At 40.9% G+C, this 22,646-nt stretch overlaps 2 protein-coding genes across 3 annotated transcripts; both read left to right on the forward strand.

Annotated features, from left to right (window-relative positions):
* The first annotated feature begins 6,996 nt into the window (after positions 1-6,996).
* LOC115677689 (probable serine/threonine-protein kinase WNK9) lies at positions 6,997-10,207 on the forward strand. 2 transcript variants are annotated; one of them, XM_030600883.2, is made up of 7 exons: positions 6,997-7,251; positions 7,373-7,410; positions 7,515-7,742; positions 7,893-8,113; positions 8,229-8,386; positions 8,467-8,905; positions 9,003-10,207. In XM_030600883.2, exons 1-7 carry the CDS (start codon positions 7,177-7,179, stop codon positions 10,022-10,024), a joined length of 2,181 nt encoding a protein of 726 aa, XP_030456743.1. In that variant the 5' UTR covers positions 6,997-7,176; the 3' UTR covers positions 10,025-10,207. The 2 variants fall into 2 exon arrangements, with proteins under 2 accessions (XP_030456743.1, XP_056170687.1); XM_056314712.1 differs by having other exon boundaries at positions 7,521-7,742.
* Positions 10,208-16,730: 6,523 nt separating this feature from the next.
* Positions 16,731-21,633, forward strand: LOC115677600 (imidazoleglycerol-phosphate dehydratase 3, chloroplastic-like). Its single transcript, XM_056314491.1, has 8 exons — positions 16,731-17,174; positions 17,275-17,400; positions 17,738-17,842; positions 19,252-19,326; positions 19,517-19,579; positions 19,753-19,862; positions 20,634-20,705; positions 21,190-21,633. The coding sequence occupies exons 1-7, from the start codon at positions 16,731-16,733 to the stop codon at positions 20,668-20,670; spliced, it is 960 nt and encodes a 319-aa protein (XP_056170466.1). The 3' UTR covers positions 20,671-20,705; positions 21,190-21,633.
* The last annotated feature ends 1,013 nt before the right edge of the window (positions 21,634-22,646 follow it).

Below are 22,646 nucleotides of genomic sequence, written 5' to 3' on the forward strand. Positions count from 1 at the left end.
ACACTAGAAACACAATTGCACTCCCACTAGACTTCTTGTATACACAAGCTTCTTCTTTGTTTCTGATGAAGCCAAACTCTTTGACAGTTTCATCGAAACGAATATTCCAGCTCCGTGATGCCTGCTTCAATCCATAAATAGAACGTTGAAGCTTGCATATCTTCCCAGTGTTATCTGGTGATGTAAAGCCTTCAAGTTGTGTCATATACACATCCTCCTCAAGATTTCCGTTAAGGAAAGCTGTCTTTACATCCATTTGCCATATTTCATAGTCATAATATGCAGCAAACGCTAGGATAATCCGAATGGACTTAAGCATGGCCACTGGCGAAAAGGTCTCGTCATAGTCAATACCATGAGTTTGTTTGAAACCTTTAGCTACTAGCCGTGCTTTATAGATGTGAACATTTCCATCCATATCAGTTTTCTTCTTGAAAACCCACTTGCATCCTATAGGTTTGACACCTTCGGGTGGATCAATCAAAGTCCAAACTTTGTTTTGATACATCGAGTCCATTTCGGATTTCATGGCCTGAAGCCATTTATCGGAGTCTGGGCCCATCATAGCTTCTGTATAGGTCGTAGGTTCGTCATTTTCTATTAACAATAGATGACGGTGTTCTGTAACGTGAAAACCATATCTCATAGGCTCACGATGTTTTCTTTCAGACCTACGAACTATAGGTGCCAATGGAGTAGACTCTACAACTCTTTGTAGATCTAATTGAGGTTCCTCATGAACTGGAACATCCTCTTGTGGCACAATAACTTCTTCGAGGTTTACCTTACTCCCACTGGTTCCTTTAGTAAGAAACTCTTTCTCTAAAAAGATACCATTTCGAGTAACAAACACTTTGTTCTCTGATGGATTGTAAAAGTGATATCCTTTCGTTTCTTTAGGATATCCGACAAAGAAGCATTTATCAGATTTGGGTCCAAGCTTATCAGAAAGTAAACGTTTTACATAGGCTTCACAACCCCAAATCTTTAGAAAAAACATACTAGGAACTTTTCCTGTCCACATCTCATATGGTGTCTTCTCTACAGCTTTTGATGGACTTCTATTTAGTATAAACGCAGCTGTCTCGAGTGCATATCCCCAGAAAGATAATGGAAGATCTGAATGACTCATCATTGATCGAACCATGTCTAACAAAGTTCGATTTCTCCTCTCGGAGACACCATTCCACTGTGGTGTTCCAGGGGAGTGAGTCGTGAAACAATTCCACACTCTTTGAGATGGTCATTGAACTCTTGGCTTAAATATTCTCCTCCTCGATCAGATCGAAGAGCCTTGATATTCTTGCCAAATTGATTTTGTACTTCATTCTGAAATTCCTTGAACTTTTCAAAGGAGTCAGATTTATGTTTCATCAAGTAAACATATCCATATCTACTGAAATCATCAGTAAATGTAATGAAGTACTGATAACCTCCTCTGGCTGTAGAACTTAGTGGTCCACACACATCAGTATGTATAAGGGCCAATAATTCTTTTGTCCTCTCACTTTGATTAGTAAAAGGAGCTTTTGTCATTTTTCCAACTAAACAAGATTCACATGTATCAAATGATTCAAAATCAAATGAATTTAATAGTCCATCGCTATGAAGCTTGTGAATTCGTTTCTCGTTTATGTGACCTAATCGACAATGCCATACGTAGGTTGGATTCAAATCATTAGATTTAAACCTTTTTGTATTTATATTATAGATTGGCACATCAAGACTTAGAACATATATCCCATCCACAATATGGGCGCTACCATAAAATAATCCATTAAGATAAAATGAACAACTATTGTTCTTTATATCAAAACAGAAACCTTCCTTGTCGAAACAAGAAACAGAAATAATATTCCTGCGTACAGCAGGTACATAGTAGCAATTATTCAGTTCTAAAAACATGCCAAAAGGTAAAGCTACATCATATGTTCCTACGGCTAATGCAGCAACTCTTGCTCCATTCCCAACACGTAGCTCCACTTCACCTTTTGTAAGTGTTCTACTTCGTTTTAGTCCCTGCACATTCATACAAATGTGAGTACCACAACCAGTATCCAATACCCATGAAGTAGAACTAGTAGTAACATTTACTTCTATAACATAAATACCTGAATCGGAAGTCTCACTTCCCTTTTTCTTCAGATCCTCCAAATATTTTTTGCAATTCCTCTTCCAATGTCCATTCTCCCCACAATGGAAGCATACAGCATCAGCAGTCGGACCCGGTTTGGTCTTGGATTTGGGTTTAGACTTAGTGCCCTTGCCCTTACCCTTGACCTTACCTGGCTTCTTAAAGCCTTTCCCCTTTTGAACCATGAGAACATTAGGGGTAGGGTCCTTCTTGATATTCTGCTCAGCAGTTTTGAGCATCCCATGCAGTTCAGTCAAAGACTTATTCAAATTATGCATGTTATAGTTCATAACAAACGTGTCATAATCTTGAGGCAATGATCGAAGAATAATGTCGTAGCCAACTCTTGGCTAATGGGAGAGCCCGATCGCTCCAGGTTTTCAATATAACCTATCATCTTTATGACATGTGGGCTAACTGAGCTCCCACTTGCTAGCTTGCACTCAATTAAGGTCTTTACTGTTTGGTATCTTTCAGTGCGTGCCTGCTCCTGAAACAAATTTTTCAGGTTCATGATCATATCATAGGCATCCACGTTCTCAAACTGCTTCTGAAGGTCTGAGTTCATGGTAGCTAACATTAGACATGATGCATCCAATGCATCATCTTTATGCTTCTGATAAGCATTCCTTTCAGCATGGGGAGCATTGGAAGGAGGTGCCTTCTGAGAGAGTGGTTTCTCCAGGACATAATCCTTTTTCTCTTGCTTGAGAACAATTCTCAAGCTTCTATACCAGTCCAAAAAATTCGAACCATTCAATTTGTCCTTCTCAAGGACAGATCGCAGTGAAAAGTGTGATGCAGAGCTATTTGCCATTATCTACAACAAATATGCAAAGTGAATTGTTCATTAACATTATAAATAATAAACTCCCACTATACTTTTATAACATGTGTCCCAAAAAGTATAGTGGACCAAGATCCATATTTTACCAAGACTCGAGTAAACTTTGGCTTACCGCTCAAGACTAAGTTATTTAGGTAGACAACCCTTTGTCAATTGTATCGAATACAACTCTTGGTTGTTGGGGTTGACATCTCATATCTTATCCCCAAATACTATGCCTCAAGGCCCAAAACCGTTTTGATAGCCTCGTTAAGTAAATCAATCTTGACTTATGGATAACCATTATCCATCCTATTTTACTCAAATAGTTAAAGACACCCTGCTTTGGCAGGCCCATCTTTTGACGATTCGAGTCTTAATAGGTGTATGATTGGAAAGGCATCATATTATTACTTAATTTTATTAGGGACTCTTAATGTTTATTTAGCGATGAATGCATGCATGTTATGAACAAAAACAAAGCATCACTTATCATAACAAAGGTATATCAATCATATATATGGGAACGAACAATTCCATGCGGGGGTCAAGGGGCTGCGCGCCTCATGGGGTCGAGGGCGGCGCCCGCCGCGGGGTCAAGGGGCGAGCCCCTCTCGGTGCGCGCCCCGAAACCTAGACAGAATTCACAATTCTGTTTCCCGAGAGAGTCCAGAAAACATAAACGAAGTCTCAATTCGTGTTCTCGGGAGACTATCCGTCGCCGCCGCCTCTCGCGCCTCACCGTACGCAACCGGCCGAACGCCTCGAGTCCTCGACGCGCCGGGAAGACTAGGCGCGCTGCCGTCTCCGCCTCGGGCAATGAGACCCAGACGCGCCCCGTCTCCGACCGCCGTCTCGGCCTCGCGCAACAGCCCGGACGCGCCGCCATCTCCGCCCGCCGTCTCCGCCCGCGCGTCCCCGCCTCGGGCAATAGCCCAGGCGCGACGCCGTTTCCGCCCGCCGTCTTCGCTTCGCCGTCTCCGCCTCGGGCAACAGCCCAAGCGCGACGCCGTCACTGCCTCGACGCGAGCGGAACAAGATCGACATCGACCCATCCCTGCTTCGTTCCTTCTGAATTGATCATATCAATTCGTATTTCAAATTCATCTAACCCTAATTTAGACTCACTTCAGGCATACATCATATGTATCAACAATTAGGGTTTTCGATTCAATTTCAATATATCACAAGTAGCTCTGATACCACTGTAGGGTTCATTAACAGTAACAACGCAGCGGAATATAGAACCCTAGACAGGATCCATGCGTATATTGAAATCGAAAAGGAATTTCGATACGTACCTTTTGCAGATCGAAGATAAATCAGCAACTGATTGTGTCTGGATGAGCGCCCCAAGCGTTGCGCCTCTACCGGTATCCACACACACGAACGGAATTCTCCAACGATCCACGTGCTAGCGAAAGATCTTGAAGTTCCTTTTCTTGAACGCCTTTTGATTTTCGATACTCTATCGAAAAAACCCCTAGACAGAGAACGATTTTCTATCTATTTATACAGTCTCATTATCTAGCGGAATTAAAAGGAGTGGGCCGGGCTATTTGGGCCCGCCAAACCGTCCACTATTCAATCGTACGTTTAATCGTTATCTCATAACGCGTACGACCGCATAGATAATTTAAATAGGAGAATAAATTAAAATCTACTTCTTAAGTAGATCAAGGCGCACAGACAATATTAAGTCCGTTCGCTATTGTGTACGACCCTGTAGGTTCACTAAACATTAGCAGTGTGCCCAAAACTCTTTTGGCCCACAAGTCATAATCGGTTTCTAGCAACACATTATGACTACCTAAGTATAGTGAAGATCGGTTTTCCGACACAACCTAATCCATAACTAATATTAGAGTATCAACCTTGATTGATTCTTAGGGCAGACCACTAACACTTCCCTCGCCCTCGCCTGGGCGAGGCGAGGGCTGCCCTCGCCGGCGTCGGACGAGGGCTTCCCCTCGCCCGCCCAAAGCGAGGCGGCGTCGGCGACCCTCGCCCCGCCCGAGCGAGGCGAGGGACCTCGCCCGACGCCGGCGTGGCGAGCCCACTCCCGCCCGGGCGAGGCGGCCATCGCCTCGCACGGGCGGGGCGAGGGTCCTCGCCCGACGCCGGCGAGGCGAGGGTCCCTCGCCCGACGCCGGCGAGGCGAGGGCTGCCCTCGCCCCGCCCAGGCGAGGGTAGCCTTCGCCTCGCTTGGGCGGGGCGAGGGTCCCTCGCCCTCGCCGGCGAGATTGCCGGAGACCTCGCTGGCGACCTCAGTCCCCGCCGGAAAAAAGAAAAAAAAATAGAAAAGGGGAAAAAGACTAAAATGCCCTAGGTTACATTATATTGGGGTAAATGTGTCACAAGTTGCATAGTTTGGGGTTTTTCTTGGCACAAAAAAAAGTTCGGGGTAAATGTGTCACAAATGATAAAGTTTGGGGTTTTTGGTGGTTTTTTCCCTTAAACTTAAGTTAACTCGCTTCTTATTATTGATAATTAGTTGTAATTTGAGTTTGACATATAAAATCCGAAATTGACCAATTTAGCCTTTTTAATTGACAAAAAAAATGTTTCCTAATCATATATAATACAGCCACTTGGCAATCACGTGTTTGTGTCAATCCATTATCTTTGTCTTTCTCTGATGTGTAGGTAAACCTCTGTTTTGTTCATTTATTACACAACTTCAACACTTAGCAAAATCTGCAATTATTTGATGTCAATGACTTTGTTGGTGGATTTCCTTCAAGTTGTCGACCGGTGCCTATGCACTAACCTAACCATCTCGACGTATCAACATCCTACATTATCGATGAGCTAATAGCTCGCCAATTATTTTGTTCATCGATGACTTCTGCTTTAATCAAATTTTGCTCTCGTCGAAATATATACGAACTTTTCATTTCTCATGCTTTTTATGGTGCTTTTTTTAATTCAAACAAATGGTATGTCAGATATCAAAATATTTTCTTTTCCAAAAGTGGAAAGGAACATGATAACATGATTCATACATATCTACTCGTCAAACCAGATAGATACTTCCACTGAAACTAACATAGACAAAATGCATACAAAATAGATTGTTAGATTCATCTATCTTTTTTCCTTTCTAGTTGGACCATCAAATATTTATATTGATGTAAATCAAGTTTCAAACAAAAGAAAAGTATAGTTGAATTAGTTGCATGTGGTATGTCATTAGTTTGACACGAAACCTAGAAGTCCAATCCAGATGGAGTCCTCTTCCAAGTAATCGAAGTCCTTCTAAGTACATAAAATTCCTGAAAATCTCAATAACGTTAGATGCGCATCCATGAGCAAGAATATGAAAGTCAAATTAAAAATTCAAATCCCACTGTTCTTTCACCATTTAAATTTCTCTCCTTGCTTTTGCCAAGCTCCTTTTTATTTATTATATTCATGAGATTCCACCAGACCCACCATATTCAACACATCAAAGAATTCCACCATGTTAGTTTTCTTGATTTTAAAAAACAGGAAGCCTATCTTCCCAAAAGAACAACATACACCTCTCATCCCCAAGCAAAGCCACTTGCTCAATATTATCCAAAATAGGAATAATTTAAATTTGGTTGGCCCTTTGCTTGCAAGATGTTGGAGAGAGAGAGAGAGAGAGAGAGGAGGAGCTTCTTCTGTCTTTGCATGTCTCGTGGTTTTCGAGCTTTTCATTATTTTACTTACGGCTCGTGATGCGATAGAAAGCAAAGCACAGAGCGCAGACGAGTGAAAGAGAAAGCTGTTTTGTCAGGTTGTGTTCCTTTGTGGTGTTGGGACAGTGTGCAGTGCAGGCCTTGCGAAATCTTTGCCCGTTTCTTTCTTTATTTTCTCTTATTGGTTATTTTGATTTTCTCTTTGGTTGCTTAGAAATTGTGAAATCTTCCGCCTCGTTGTCTCTGGTTAGTTGGCAAATAGCCTTGTCCTCTTTAGATGAACTAACCGAGGCCTCTCTCTCTCTCTCTCTCTCTCTCTCTCTCTGTCTCCACCCCTTTCTCTCTCTCTCTCTCTCTCCCTCTCTCTGTTCTTCCCCTTCACAAATTTATGAAGAAATCATTTTCTTTGTCATTTTGAACTTTCTGGGTACTATTAATATCGTGCGAGACCTGTGTTGGCTGGCTCCTTTTGCTGTCACTCACCTCGAAGAGGAAGACAGTAGCTGACACGGGGCCAAGAATTCTGAAGAAGAGGAAGCGAAGAAGAAGGAATGAGTGGTTTTTCGGACGTTGAACCAGACTTCTCTGAGTTCGTGGAGGTCGATCCTACTGGAAGATATGGAAGAGTAATCTTCATGCCCTCATGCCTCAATCTCTTTACATTTGATATCTTTCTCTAATTTATTTAAACATATGATATTGTCTAGTTCATGTTTAGTTTCATGGTTGCTTTTCTTTCTGTTGCAGTACAATGAAATTCTTGGCAAAGGAGCTTCCAAGACAGTGTATGAGATTCTCTTCTCAAATTCAAGTCTTTTTAGGCCCTCTTTGTTGGAAATGATCACAAGATTAATCCAATTTCTTCTTTATGATTTTTGGGTTGTTGTAGTTACAGAGCATTTGATGAGTATGAAGGGATTGAAGTGGCATGGAATCAAGTGAAGCTCTATGATTTCCTGCAGAGACCTGAAGATCTTGAAAGGCTGTACTGTGAAATCCACCTGCTCAAGACATTGAAGCATGAGAACATAATGAAGTTCTACACTTCTTGGGTTGATACCACCAACAGGAACATCAATTTTGTCACTGAAATGTTCACCTCTGGCACTCTCAGACAGTAAGCATCACCAAAATAAAATCCACTTAATTTTCTTTCCTTATCTCAGTGATTGATGCATTTTGACGTAGTATTTTGAGTTGAATGATTGTTGATTAGCTGATTAGTGCTCTTTTCTTTGAATTTCATATTATTGTTGTTTCTTTGTAGATATAGGCTAAAACACAGGAGGGTCAACATTAGAGCCGTGAAACATTGGTGTAGGCAGATTTTGAAAGGGTTGCTTTACCTCCATAGCCATGACCCGCCTGTGATCCATAGAGATCTCAAGTGTGACAACATCTTTATCAATGGCAACCAAGGAGAGGTCAAGATTGGCGATCTCGGGCTCGCCGCGATTCTGAGGAAATCCCATGCTGCTCGCTGTGTTGGTAAATTCGCGACCTCTGGAAGTTTAACGTATAGTCAGTCTCTTGTTTGATGTTAGATTTTGATAGTCGCAAAGTGATTGATGTAAAAAAATTATCTTTCGATGATATGGATCAGGAACGCCGGAGTTCATGGCTCCAGAGGTTTATGAGGAGGAATATAATGAGTTAGTCGACATTTATTCCTTTGGGATGTGCATATTAGAGATGGTGACTTTCGAATACCCATACAGCGAGTGCACACATCCTGCTCAGATCTACAAGAAAGTTATTTCTGTATGGATTTCGCTCTTTTCTTTCAGAGTAGATGAAAGTTAATTTCTGCACTTCTTCTTGTGACTGTATCTTTGATATAGGGCAAAAAACCGGAGGCTTTGTACAAAGTTAAAGATCCCGAGGTGCGAGAATTTGTGGAGAAATGCTTGGCAACTGTGTCTCTTAGGCTACCGGCTAAGGAGCTATTGATGGACCCATTTCTTCAGATTGACGGTTACTGTTATGATTTGAGGCAATTGGATTACCATGGCGACTGCGATGAAGCAGGTCCTCTCGTAAGACAACCATTTTATAGCAATTGTCAGAGTACCAGTTCACTGATCGATGCATGCTCTAATTATCTTGGTTATGAACACGAATGCAAGTTGGAGTACCATGAGCTTGAGTTTGAATCTAGCGAGATCGATCTATTCACCTGTCAAGAGGATGAGTATCTGGATGACGTCGACATTACCATTAAAGGGAGGAGACGAGAAGATGACGGAATTTTCTTGAGGCTCCGAATTGCAGATAAGGAAGGTCAGCGGTTTCTCTTAAGTCTTGCTTTTACTCAATTTTCCTATGATCAAGACCGGTTGCTGAGTCTGAACTTTGAGCGCTAAATTCTCCCGTACAGGACGCATTCGAAACATATACTTTCCATTCGATTTGGAGACTGACACTGCATTGAGTGTGGCGAGTGAAATGGTCGCTGAACTCGACATTACTGACCAAGATGTCAATAGAATAGCCGACATGATCAATGGGGAAATCGCAACATTAGTCCCTGAATGGAATAGGGAAATTGCGGTGGAGGAAAGTTCTCAACACCAAAATGCAAGCATATGTCACACTTGTGCTTCAAATGGCACGCTGTTGGATTATGCATCTTCAACCCATAACTTGCAAGTTCTTCAGTGTTCCAAGCACGGAGGTGCTGCTGTGCACGGTCGTTTTGAAGAAATCACATACCAAGTTGAAGGTTCCAAAGCCGGGCCTGACCCATCAAGCCAGTGCTATGGAGTCCACCACACTGACATTTGGGCTCAGCGCGAAGTTCCGGAGTCAAATTCGCAAGAATCGAGGGATATCCATTGCGACGAAGCACACGAGGCTTTTACTGGATCCGAATCTCCAAACGAAGAGAGGATCATCACTATGGACAATGAGAGTAAGTTGAATGAAAGGAGCTCATGTTCGGCGAATCCTTCGGAAGCTCTTTCAGACGATTATGAGAATGAGATAAGGCAAGAACTGAGATGGCTCAAGGCCAAGTACCAAATGCAGTTGAGGGAGCTTAGAGACAAACAGTTAGGGGTCCAATCTAAGTGCTCGAGTCCTAGTGCAAATTACAATAGCGCAGTACCGAGGAAAGATAGACTTAATGGGGTTCTTCCACCGTTTCCGTCACCCGAATCTGATACCGAAACAAACGGACATCTCCTAAAGGAATTTTCATCTGAAAACCGTCACCCTCGTCTCGCTCCAGTTAATTCTGAGAAGAGACGTGCCAATGTAGCAGACAAGTGCCGTGAGGCTGCGAGTGGGTCATACAGCCCCGAGCAGATGATCACTGCCAAGAGTTTCTATTCAGGCGCATTGCTTCCGCAACCACTTCACAGGGCGACGTCTCTTCCAGTTGACGCGATAGATTTCTGAGAATTCTGCAGATTATATCTACAAACTCAGTGTCGACCGTGTAAGGGGGCATTAGATGAGCATCTTTAATTAGGAGCGCAACACGGGTTCTAATTATCTCGACTGCAGATTGTATATTACAAAGCTTTTTCTCTTCAAGTGGGATATCTAACTTGGATGAATGCTAAGCCCTGAGTTAATCCACATTACCCACTAATGTTACCCTAGGCCTAATTCCTAAAAAGAGCACCAACTTTAGGTTGAGTGATAATTTCGGCCTCAACTATTTTTTGTCTCGTAAAAATGCATCAATTTTCACTTAAATTCCAAATTTGGCATCTATTGACTTAGAACCATTTATATCCAACTTGACTATTCCACCTTAGCCATAAATCCACGCGACCTGCTGACTGGATTTTTTTTTTTGGTCGGTCCTATTCTATCTCTCACTCACGATACATACTCAGACTTGCGCCCCACCTCTTGCAGGGCGTGGGCGACGAAATCCACATCTTAAACTACGCGGCCCCACCCTTACCCCCTGCGAAGGTGGAGATTTAAAGTATTATTTATTGTCTTATTTTCTGAGCCATAACTTGAAAAATAACGGTAAAACTGTTCATTTCCTTCACTTCACCGTCAAGCCAAAAATATCTCTAGATTGAATCTCTTTGGCCAGACGTAATTTGAAGCTGTAGACCACCGCCCGTCGACAGACGCCATGGACAAGATTCGTCAAGCTCACCACCATAACCTTTTTTCTCAAACAAGAATGACTTCAGACAGAAAGTCAATGGGGAGTCAGATTTGGGATCAAGGTGAAAATTGGTGATTTTTTATGTGACAAAAAAAGTTTGAACCAGAATTGTCACTCGATCTAAAATTTAACCTTGTTTTTTGGAATTAACCCTGTTACCCCAAAAACATTTTGCAAATTTTCCCTCCAACCTAATCCACTGAATGAGTGTTGAAGCTGGCATTTGCCAAACTCCTGCCTAAACTTCACATTCTTTGGACTGTATTATTGTTCTCTTGCTTTGCTTTGTCAATCTCTTTTTCCCTCGCCAATGAGAATCAAGACAACACATGACTACCAACCAGATTGTCACAGAAAAGCAAATGGGGGTCACAGCTTGAACAGAAACGTCCCGTCTCTCCTGACCTTTCCTCGAAGTCCTCCCAGTAAGTTGACACTTTTGTGTCCACTGTCTCTCTTGCTTTTCGCTAAGGACCACACACTTATCCTCCATTTTATCTTCTCTCTTCTTTTCTCTTCTCTTCTCTTCTCTGTGCTTTAGAAGGCGAAATCGATATTGCAAGTACCAGTTAGGCCTGAGGGTGGTCCAGAAAAAGCCAGTACCAGAAAAAATAATACCAATTCAATGGGTTCATCGTGGTCATAACCCACATAACATGTGACTTTCTGCTCCCCCCAAGTTGCCAGCTTGATTTTAACACTATAATGGGGTACAGGTCCTACAGGATATACATAGTAGTTTGAATAAAGAGAAGGGTCTTTCTTGATTCATCCTTTCACACGTGTGCCAGACCTCAGTCCTAGAGGCTCATGCTTACTGACTAGTATCGTTGCTTGCTCCAAATGTAAGAAAACGAATGCAGAGCTGGTGTATAAGATCACAATTCCTTGTTTCCCCACTTGATAGATGCACATGTATTCATAGACATAAAAACTTGGGTAAAGAAATATCATATGATCCGAGGTCACTGAAATTTATTCAGTTGATCCTATAAAGAGGTTGAAAAGCTGTCTGAAACTGTTGCCAGAAAACTTACCAAACCAGTCTCTAGTTTCGAGACGAATGTACCGATGTGCCTGAGAATTGTCATGGGGAGTGAGACTGTCAAAGCTCTTGCCCTTTGAGCAAATTGAAGGGCTGAAAAGGTGAAAAGGTGTTACTTTAACTCGTTGCAGGAAACTCATGTTTGCCTCGTAGCTGCATAGAAGACCTGGAAATGGTGGGGTGGGTCACCGCAATCAAACAAAACACTACCCATGACATGACCATAGACCATAACCACACGTAGACGGTAGGCCACGCCCGCCTTTTATTGGCACGATATCGATCGTCTTTCTTCCTTTTTCTTTGGTTGTTTAATGCATAATCTTGGACAAATCCAACGCCTTCCCACGTCTGAATTCAACTCAAGGCTGGAAAGGTTCCGTACAAAGTACAAACAGTAGGGCAAGCAGAAAATCATTTTAGTCGTGCCATCAGCTCACGGATGATTTGAAATTTTTAAAAGGGAAATGACACGAATGATTCGTCTACCCTGATCCAATATGCAACATGATATGTCGATCCTAAATATATATCGTGTAATGTCGTTTCTAAACCTTTAACGTGATCCCTAAATTTTTAGGAACGACATTAAACAAATTAGTGCCTAAATCCAATACGTTTTGCATTGGGAAATAAGTAGCGTGAAGTCATGACTAGGGAAGTTCTTTTTGTTTTGAAGAGTTGGCCGATGATAGGTGGTTTCATACTTTTCAATTAAGGGAAAGCGCGACCAAAAACAATTTTGTCCACCGACACGGCTTGCTTTTAATGCAAAAGTTCAGAGACATTGCATATTGAATCAAAATTTAGAAACAACATATCAAAATTTATGAACTATATTAAATAAATTAAAAATTCAAGATCAACATATTATATTAGGCAAAAGAGCAATGGTCATAGATCATTCGTGTCATTCCCCTTTAAAAATCGAAGACCTCCATGAGCTGATGACACGACTGAATGATTATCTGCTTGCCCTACTGTTTGTACTTTGTACGGAACCATTTCCGGCCTTGAGTTGATGCCCTAGCGTTGAATTCAAACGTGGGAAGGCGTCGGATTTGTCAAAAGATTATGCAGTAAACAACCAAAGAGAAAAGAAGAAAGATGACACATAGTAAAAAAGCACTCACTGAATACTGATTGACTCATCCTCCTCAGATTCTTAGAGATCTGCTTTGTTTTAAGACCCTAAAAGTGGGTTCTATCTTTATTAGATATCAATGATCAGTCTTTTCTTCTGACCAAAAAAAAAAAAAAAAAAAAGAAAGACGATCGATATCGTGCCAATAAAGGCGTGTGTGGCCTACCGTGTACGTGTGGTTCTGGTCATGTCGTGGAAGATTTGGGAGTGCTTTGTTTGATTGCGGTGAGAGACCCACCATTTCCATGTCCTCTACGCAGCTACGAGGCAAAAACACGAGTTTGCTGCAACTGGTGAAAGTTGCACCCTTTCTTTCGGCACTTTCAATCTGCACAAAGGGCAAGAGCTTCGACAATCTCGTTCCCCCACGATGACTAAACAGATCTCGGATTGGAACCCTCTAAAAATTTGAAAAGAAAATGCCTCGATCCCGCGACGTGATCCCGAAAATTGAAAACTTCCCGACCCCGAGGAGGGTCGAGAGGTTTAGGATTTACCAGATCGGACGGTTCGAGTTGTGCTCTACAAATTCTATCCGAGTCGCGATGACATAACCATAGTCTTCCTGAATTTAGCAACATATCATTCTATAGTTTTTGCCTAGGCGAAAATGGACAGTGGGAGTGGCGTACTGCATCGCCATAGTAAAGGGTTGGTGCTGATTTTTATCTTTTTTTGCGCTAACTCCCACTTATGCAGGTAGTAAACATATGTAATTAGCAAAAATATTATACCGTAGACAAGATCAATCCCACATAAACAACGCCAACTCAAGCAAATGGCAATGCCATCACGGCTCGAGCAAATTAAGGATCATCGTCACCAGGAAGATGGGCTTTGTGGCGGTGCCGCAACTCTATCGGAATTTCAAGAACTACGTATTTGCTCTCCTGCCAAAATGTGAAATATTATCAAAATTTTTAAAAAAAATATTGATATTTATATTAGGGATGAGCAAAAGAAACGGACCAGGCCAAATCGGCCAGTTCTGGGCGGTTCCTGAGGGCACTAATTCGGTTCCCTGTTCCAAAAAAGTGGAATCGGTGATTTTCGGTTCTATTCCCAGTTTCATGTGTGGAACCGTCCATCCAAATCAGATCGACTTTTTTTTTAATTCCTTATAAATTTGTAAAAAGCCTTAATCCTTCACAAACCGGTCCGATTCCCAATTCCAAGACCAGTGGGCCAGTTCTCGATTCCATAAACTGGGAATCAGCCTCTCTAGTTTGGTTCCCGATTTCATAATGGGAATCTGCCCTTTCAAAAATCGATCATCTCTAATTTATATGCTGTTGTAATATAAAATTTATCTATCGTAAAATTTAGAAGTAAACCCAATCTTTGCTTTAAATCGGCAGACGACACACGTAACCCAACCTTTGCTTTAAGAAAGGCAATGATCGATCACTAATCACTTTATTAAAAGCAAATCTTCAATTATTTAACTAACCCCACCCCCATGACAGCTACCACGCGCGAGGGACGGGCATGCGATGGATGGCGAGAAAAAGAGAGCGAAGAGAGGGCTGCTGATTGCTGACCCTCACGTACGGACGTTGCATGCGAACCATATAATAATGCCCACTTTTCCAGTTTTTCAATTCGAACGGAAAGACAAATCTTTCCTGCTCCTAAAAAGTGTACCATGATCCCGTTACATCATGACAGAGGCGCACGCAACACTTCTTAGATGCAATGAATTCGTGCAATAAGCTTCCGTTCTAACCCAAAGAAAGCCATAATAATAATAATAATAATAATAATAATAATCACAAGGTAGATCGCACTGAAATCTGACTTGAAAAATTAACAAAACAATCATAAATCTATTGTAATAGTGCCAATTGAGCCCTAAATATTTTTCATTTGTGCCAGTTCAGTCCATACGGCCAATTTTGGAGAATTCGGTGAGTTTCAGCGATCGGCTAGAGGTTGAAGATGAAGGGAGGGAAAAAAAAGAGAAAGAAAAAAAAAATAAATAAATAAGTAATTCGAAAAATTACTAAAAATTGTCTACGTCAGCACCAACCGTGCCACGTAAGACGCTTACGTCACGTAAGACGGCCGGCGCTCATGTCAGCGTCGACTAGCCAAAATTGGCTAAATTGATTGAATTGGCACAATTACAATAGATTTAGAACTGTTTTGATAATTCTCCCAAATCCGATGTATTTACTGTAAAGGTAGGGCGTAGACTGGACAATAACTTATTTGACTGGTCTTATAGTTACCCGAAAAAGTATCGAAATCTTGTAATTAAATTTCCGATAAAGTAAAAAATGCTTTTAAAAATTTTAAAATTATCATAAGTAAACTTGTGCTTTTAGACATCAATATCTTTATATCTGTGAAGACTTGGGATGTTTAATATTATAAAAAAGATATGGCTTGATATTTTCTAAATTAAGAAAAAATTGGAAAGTTGAAAGTGAAGGACATGTCGGACAACACCCTTAAGAAACCAATTTCGCGGAAGCTAACAATTCCTTAAAGTCCGCTAATTGTGGTGCTTTTAGCTTTCTAATTGTTTACTTTTCATGGGAATATATAGCACTTGTGATGGTTTTTCAGAGAGAACAAATTTGTATGATCAATTTGAAAAATACGAATACTAGAAATATGCGTCGTGGCTATTAGAGAGGTGGTTCGTGTTACTTATATAGATGTGAATATAGAGGAAGCCCGAGATAAAAGTTCTAAGCAAGCTTTTTGGTTAGATGTATCCTATCCAAATCGACACATTGATACGCTCATCTAAAACACCGGGGCAAAGCAAACAACAATGATGACACGACAAACACAAAAGCTTCAAACGCGGAGCACTAAAATGAACGGAACCCTCACGTTTGTTTCGTGTTTTAGTGCCAATAGGATCAAGTGACGGCCAATTGCTTATTCAATGATTGTACGTCTCTTGCTTTCGAAAATATCAAATACATACTTGAGTTTTGCCTTTTGAGAACACTTTTGCACGTTCACTTCAAGAATCCTTGTCCTTGTATATAATTTACTTAAGAAAAAGGTCATTGTCTTTTCAAATATACCGATCCTCAGTCCTGAATTCTCACATCCCGCCCAAACATTCAAAACCAAAACCATCCAAAACTTCAAGCAAGACGATAAAATGAATTTGCAAGGGGAGGCGATCTTGTCTTTTTTGATATGGGGTTTTGCTTAGATGTACGTGAATGGCGTTCGCAAAAACTAAAGGTGCGTAAGTAATCATTGCGCCGAAAGTGAGGTGCGCTTTTGATGATTTCCTATCATGGGATTATCACTCGCTCCAAACAACAACAAAAGAAGGAAACTTAAGTAGCCAATAGCCCAACCGCTGCAACAAAAATACAAAAAGCCCAACAGCATTTACGCTACGTATGTTAAGGTGTCAAAAAGCCACCACCACACCAATCAACACAACCACGTCTAAGAACTTTAGAAATAAATGGTACAAACTGAATTTTTCTTCTTTGAAACTTGATGATTCAAGGCTGCTTGTATCACTGATACATAAAGAATGAACGAAAAACATTCTCATCGTTTACGAAAACATTTGGATATAAATTGTTGTCGACGATGAAAATATTTTCCAATCGACTGTTTATTTCAAGCGATCATTTTAAAAAATATATATTTTTTTAAATCATTCGTTTTTCGCAAAATAAACGGAACCAAAGCGTAAATCTAAGAAATTAGAGGTCAAGGATGAGTTTTGAACAAGATGGACAGTGATGGACTTGCATTTTGAATCACTATTTTCATCTTTAATGGGCCGAGTCGGCCCATGTTTTCTGCCAACACTCGGCCCATACATTTCCAACTCAATGCCAAGGCCCAAAATATCTTTCTCCGTCCCAAATTTGAGGCGAATCCCTTCCTACCCAAAAACGGCGCCGTTTTAGCTCTTTCCCCTGTCGTTTCGCTCTTCTGGCCATCGGAAGCCGATTTTCTCCGGCTCTACGCGTGCGAACGCCAGCACGGATGGAGCTCTCTCTCCCTTCTCACCTCGCCTGCAATCCCACTCCCTCGGCTCAGCTATCGAAGGCCGTCGCTAGGGTTTCTCCGGCGAGCCTCTCCCGCAGCGCCTCTCGGATCCGCCTCTTCTCCACCGGCAGCAAGAGCCGCGGCTTCATGGGAGACTCTCCCGCTCGGAGTCCCGGTCGGCTGGCGTTTCGCTGCTCTCCAGAACAACGGGGCTCCTGTACCGGCATCGCCGGCGATCGGCACCGGTATGTTACACGAAGTGTCTCGGTTGTCGGATTCGAGTTTGATTCGAGCGCTTTGGTTTGATGGTGTGTGTGTGTACTGTCCGGTGCTGTTTGTGCTCGGGTGGTCGGATTGGGGAGGTGAAGAGGGTTACGAAGGAGACGAATGTGCCCGTGAAGATCAATCTGGACGGGACCGGGGTTGCCGATAGCAGCACCGGCATTCCCTTTCTCGATCACATGTTGGATGTGAGTAGCATATGCGGTCGGCTTTAGCTTTGTTTCTGCTTTTCAATGCAAGAGTTGGGAGAGTGACAACTTATATCGGGATAGCTTCTTCGCGCACTTGATTTGTTGTCTTTTGATTCATCTGGTGCGCATTTCAATACTTTGGCTCGTTGAGAGAGAGTTAGTCATGCACTGACTGTAACTATAGTGCTATTGCTCATAGCAGTGTTAGCCTTCCGAGTTGGATCGGTTGAGCTAAGTTTTAGGGTTGGTTTCAGTTATAGTCCCGAGTCCTGAAATGGTCCGTGTCTGTTGCTAGAACTTATGTGCACTGAAAATGCATGTCTGTTTGTATCAGCAACTTGCTTCGCATGGGCTGTTCGATGTACATGTAAGGGCAACTGGTGACATTCACATTGACGATCATCACAAGAATGAAGATGTTGCTCTTGCCATCGGAACAGTGAGTATTTGCTCCTTTTCAAGACTTTCATTCCATGGTTAGCTCTATTGTTGCTGAAGAAGAATCTTCTAATGGAGGTGGTACTTTATATATATGATATATGACATTTCCCTCTGACTTGACTTGTAAAAACTGGAATATAATTTTTATTGCAAAATCCAACTATTCGCATGTTTCCACTGATTCTGCTAAAGCTCTTTTTTTTTTTTTTCTGGTTTGTTGGCCTTTCTGCAAGCGCTTGGTGAGAGAAAAGGGATACACCGGTTTGGTGACTTTTCAGCTCCTCTAGATGAAGCGCTCATTCATGTTGCACTGGTGTCTGTACAATCACTTTTGAGTCTTTAAGCAATTTTTTGGCGACAACTAACCACACCATTCGACTTAGGAAGGAAATTCGCTTACAAAGCTAGTTCACTATCAACTGATTGCTAGGCCGTTAAGATTCTTTGGTAGATGCAGCTGATTTGTTTCTTTTAGTAATGGCAGTACTGAGAATGAGATGAGAAACAAATAAATGCCGAATCAGATGAAGCTAGGACGGGCTTGAAATTTGAAGCTGTACTAATCAGTCCTAAACACCTCAGGCTTTTTTTTCGGAAGATTGATGACCTAGAGGAACCTCAAATTCAAGCCACCTACACCGAAATTGCTTCTCAACTAAGTAGTTTATATAATCATTTACGAATCACCCCATAAAACCTTTTCATGGGGCCTTGTAGTTGTGTCAAAGGAAGGGGAAATGGACATGACATAAAAGTATATTTGAGTCAAGTTGACAAAGTTTATATCTTGAACTCAACTGAATTATAATGTAAGTAGTTTACTTGATTTTGATTGAGCTTGCTTTTTAGCTCAATCTACACTTGATAAAGTGTTCTCTGTGCTTGAGCTAGATCATCTTGGCTCAATAATCAAAAGAGTTAAATATGATAAACTTAAGTTATGATCAAACTCGATCTTTTAAAGAATGAGAAATTGAAAACTATATTGCTCTTACATTTGGAGTATATTATATAATAGAAACGCATAGAAATCCCTACTGTTTGATTTAATTCATGAGGAGCTTAAGTATTTTTCTCTTACACTGTATTTAATCAGGTTAAAAACCTCCAAAGATCCTAACCAATGATGCTAATTCTTTCTTTGGTTTTAAATTCTAGGAGATTATGGGTCCAAGATATGAGACTGGGTTTTGGGTTCAACAACCATGGATTCTCTACACTACACTAATTCATATGCTGACAGCTTTCTTTTATCTCTAAAACTTTCCTAGATAATAATATAGCTTGGCTGACTGTAAGGTCATGCCTAGAATCTCACATCTCTAGATGTTTATCGATTCAATTCCTTTAGTGATGTACTCTATCTTTCATGCTGAATATGTATATAATCCATGTCATTTGGTTCAGGATTTATCTGGCCGGCCGCATTTAAGTTTTGATTTGCAAATACCAACACAGAGGGTTGGAACGTATGACACTCAGGTATTCTAGTATTTTACTTGTTGGAATTGTGTTTGCAGTATGCATGTATCTCTGATTTTACTTCCCAGGATTCTGGATGTATGAATTCATGCAGCATCTAATATAATTTCTTCTTACTCTTTTCGTTATGCATGTAGGATGTATAGTGCTGAATTTCAATGAGTTCTGATCGAATTTTCTATTGTATTAGTTGGTGGAGCACTTTTTCCGGTCTTTGGTGAATACTTCTAGCATGACTCTTCACATTAGGCAGGTAATTGTTGTTTGTCCTCATTGTGATCCTTTATTTACTGTACTAGTGTGTAAAACAGAGTTGAACCAGCATTTTCTCTAGTTATGTCTACTTTCTCATGATAGTCAAGATAGTTCTATAATTTTTTTTGTTGCTTGCTCGTTCTGAAATATTGTTTCAATGTTTGAGGGCAGCTAGTTGGAAAAGACTCGCACCATATTATTGAGGCAACGTTTAAAGCCTTTGGAAGGGCTCTTCGACAAGCTACAGAATATGACTTACGGCGCCAAGGGACTATTCCAAGGTATCATGTTTTGGTGCCCATATTTTTGTGCCTTTCCAAATGCTTTATGTTCATCAATGCAAGTTTTGTTTGTAGGAATTTTTTTTGAAGCTATCGCAGGAAAGGGAGTGTTCGAGTGTTTTGTAGAATTCTCTTTTTTATAAGAATCAGTTTATCACTTCTGGAGCCTGTTCAAAATGTCTTCTTTCATCACTATCTTTGGTCCCACCCACATAGCCCTTTTGATGAATCAATCAAGTAGACTCCAGCCTTTTGTAGAGACACATGTGGCCTTATGATTGAGATTGGTATTGAATGTTTATGATATATTAGCATTTAGCTGATGAATTGCTTAATATAACATTACCTGTGGGTTCTGGAAATGCATATAATAAAATTTTGCTCAATTTTTGACCACTTTGACTTTCTGCTAGAAGTTAGCTTCTCCCTAGAAAACTTGTAATTCCAGTAGCTTTTCCATGAATCTTAGTTGTTCTTTCCAATATTGAATGACTAGCTTGACATTTCTCTATTATATTTAGTCCTGTTGAACATTTTGAGATGCTTCTGTTTTTTTAGGGAGATTATGTGTTTTGTCAATAATAGCATTTGTTACCTGCTTTTCACTCAAAGTGACTTCTAGCTTTGCGAAGTGTGGTCTCTGTTTGTTCACACAACAAAGGCATCATTTATCACATCAGGCTTAAGTTGCTCTCTGAAATGCACACAATCTTAATGTATATAAAGAACATCCTTGAAAATTATCCAAATTCACAGATGCATATTGGGCAGGTTTTGGAAGTCTGGAAAATCTTCCTGGGACATATGACATGAATGAAATCAGTAGATTCAGTAATTGGATGGGTGAGGCATTCCCACCTACCACAGAAACAATCTTACATGACCATTTCTTTCACTTCCATCCAGCATCATCTTCTTTTGGCCCCTTTTTTACCCGAAAAAATCCTTTTTGGATGGGACCAGAATTTTTCATTAGCTTGTGATGAGAGTTTAATTCTAATCACTAATCAGCTATCTAGGTAATGTATGATCGACTTGAAAGGTTGATCAGTCCCAATACCCATGTCCAATTTTCACATCCTTTTTGGCCGAGTCCTCATATCCCAGATTTTGAGGTTAGACAAGTCAGACACTCAGATGTCTGTCCATATTTGATGCGGGTGTGTGAGTCCAGGCAATATAGGCTAGTTGTGCAGCTCAGGGAGATTTTGTCATCTGTATGACGAGTTGCCATGTTGCATAGAGACAATTTGATTATATAATCTGCTGATTGACTGGTGCCATTACTTGTGCAATGCTCATAACTACATGGAATTCAATTTTGCAGTTCAAAAGGGGTGCTATCACGTACTTGATGAGGACGATCCTTTCATTGAACTGAACCTGGATTTAGGTAGCCCATAAGGAAGCAAGTATTGTTTAATAGATTGGCATTGTCAAGAGTTCTCAATGTACTGCTGAAGCAACAGAAACACGAAGCAAGAACGAGACATCTACGGTCGTCATTGTCAGCTTTTGAGTGTCCTCCAGTAAAAGCCATGGAGAAACACAGTTGGTCTCTGTCTGTACTACCAATTGCACGAGTCGTGGATGATCTCGTGCACAAAGTGTATGCTAATTGTGAGGTAAATTATTCACTGTATGTTGGATTTTGAAATTGGTCGTTACACTGAGTTTGCCGTCGGAAACTGCTCGGTTTTGACAGGAGAACATTTTGAAGTTTCCCTCAGATTCACTCTCACATTAAATTCAAGTTTTCCACACTTCTGCACAGGCACCTCTCCTTTTCTAGCCCTCCCCCCCTCCCAAACAAAGCCGAGCATAGTCAGGATTTGTTTCCTTTTGGAAGAAGCTCTGCGGGGGTTTCTTGAATTAACCAAGAAGAGTCAATTCTTTTTGATCCATTTTGTGATGCGGATGAGGTTATCTTCCTCCTCCTTAGATCAATGATCGAGTTTGTGAGTCAGAGCGTTTGACGGAGAGCGTTTTATGCGAAAGTCTTGTTCAAGCCCTTCGACCTCTTTGGATCTTCTTTTGTAAAAAAATGGCATCTGATAGATATACCTTCGGCTAGTTTTGTAGTTGTTTATTGTCTCAAATGTGGGTGAAGTTACCAAAAAAGTCCTAAATTTATTGCAATCGGCGCACAATTGTGCTAATTCAGTTTCAAATATTTTAATTATACAAATTTAGTTGTATAACATTTTATCAATTGAGTTATCAGATCAATTTTGATCGAAAATTGCTGATGTGGACATCAAACATCTTACATGACATAGTCGGCACTGACGTAGGCATTTAATAATATATTTTGAATTTTTTTTAATAAAATTTTATATTTTTTTCCAAGGACCTTTCAAGCCCCACCGGCCGCGCCTCACCTAGGTCCTTTGTTGCCTCGTCGGCCGCCAGCGAGGTGGTCCTTGCCATCAGCTGACAAGGGCTCGTTGCATCCTCGTCAACCAAAATGAAAGGAAAATAAAGAAATGAAAAAAGGAAAATAAAAAGCTCTATTTTTAAAAAAAAATTATAAAAATAGTTTATGCCATATAGTTCGATCGGCGTTCATGTCAATGATTTTTAGTGAAAATTGGCCGAAAGTACTCAATTGACAAATTGTGAAAAATATTTAGAATTAAATTGATACAATTGAAACGTTTAGGACTGAATTAGCACAAATGTAATGAGAAAATATTAAGCAAGCCATTCTTACCATGTAGGCGGTAAGACACTCTATTCAAAGCTCGCCATATGTCCAAGTGGCCCCCACCGGTTAATCTCTGT

This window comes from Syzygium oleosum, unplaced genomic scaffold (genome assembly GCF_021117445.2).
Source record: "Syzygium oleosum isolate NSW1041296 unplaced genomic scaffold, Sole_v2.1 Sole_v2.01, whole genome shotgun sequence".
Classification (NCBI taxonomy): Eukaryota; Viridiplantae; Streptophyta; class Magnoliopsida; order Myrtales; family Myrtaceae; genus Syzygium; species Syzygium oleosum.

What these genes read in the sequence shown, in the direction of transcription:
- LOC115677600 (XM_056314491.1), top strand. Translation starts at nt 16,731, where the DNA reads ATGTTTTCTGCCAACACTCGGCCCATACATTTCCAACTCAATGCCAAG. An exon ending in TTCTCGATCACATGTTGGAT is followed by an intron (nt 17,401 to 17,737) that starts GTGAGTAGCATA and finishes TGTTTGTATCAG; the next exon opens with CAACTTGCTTCGCATGGGCT. An exon ending in TTGCTCTTGCCATCGGAACA is followed by an intron (nt 17,843 to 19,251) that starts GTGAGTATTTGC and finishes CATTTGGTTCAG; the next exon opens with GATTTATCTGGCCGGCCGCA.
- LOC115677689 (XM_030600883.2), top strand. Translation starts at nt 7,177, where the DNA reads ATGAGTGGTTTTTCGGACGTTGAACCAGACTTCTCTGAGTTCGTGGAG. An exon ending in CTACTGGAAGATATGGAAGA is followed by an intron (nt 7,252 to 7,372) that starts GTAATCTTCATG and finishes TTTCTGTTGCAG; the next exon opens with TACAATGAAATTCTTGGCAA. An exon ending in AAAGGAGCTTCCAAGACAGT is followed by an intron (nt 7,411 to 7,514) that starts GTATGAGATTCT and finishes GGGTTGTTGTAG; the next exon opens with TTACAGAGCATTTGATGAGT.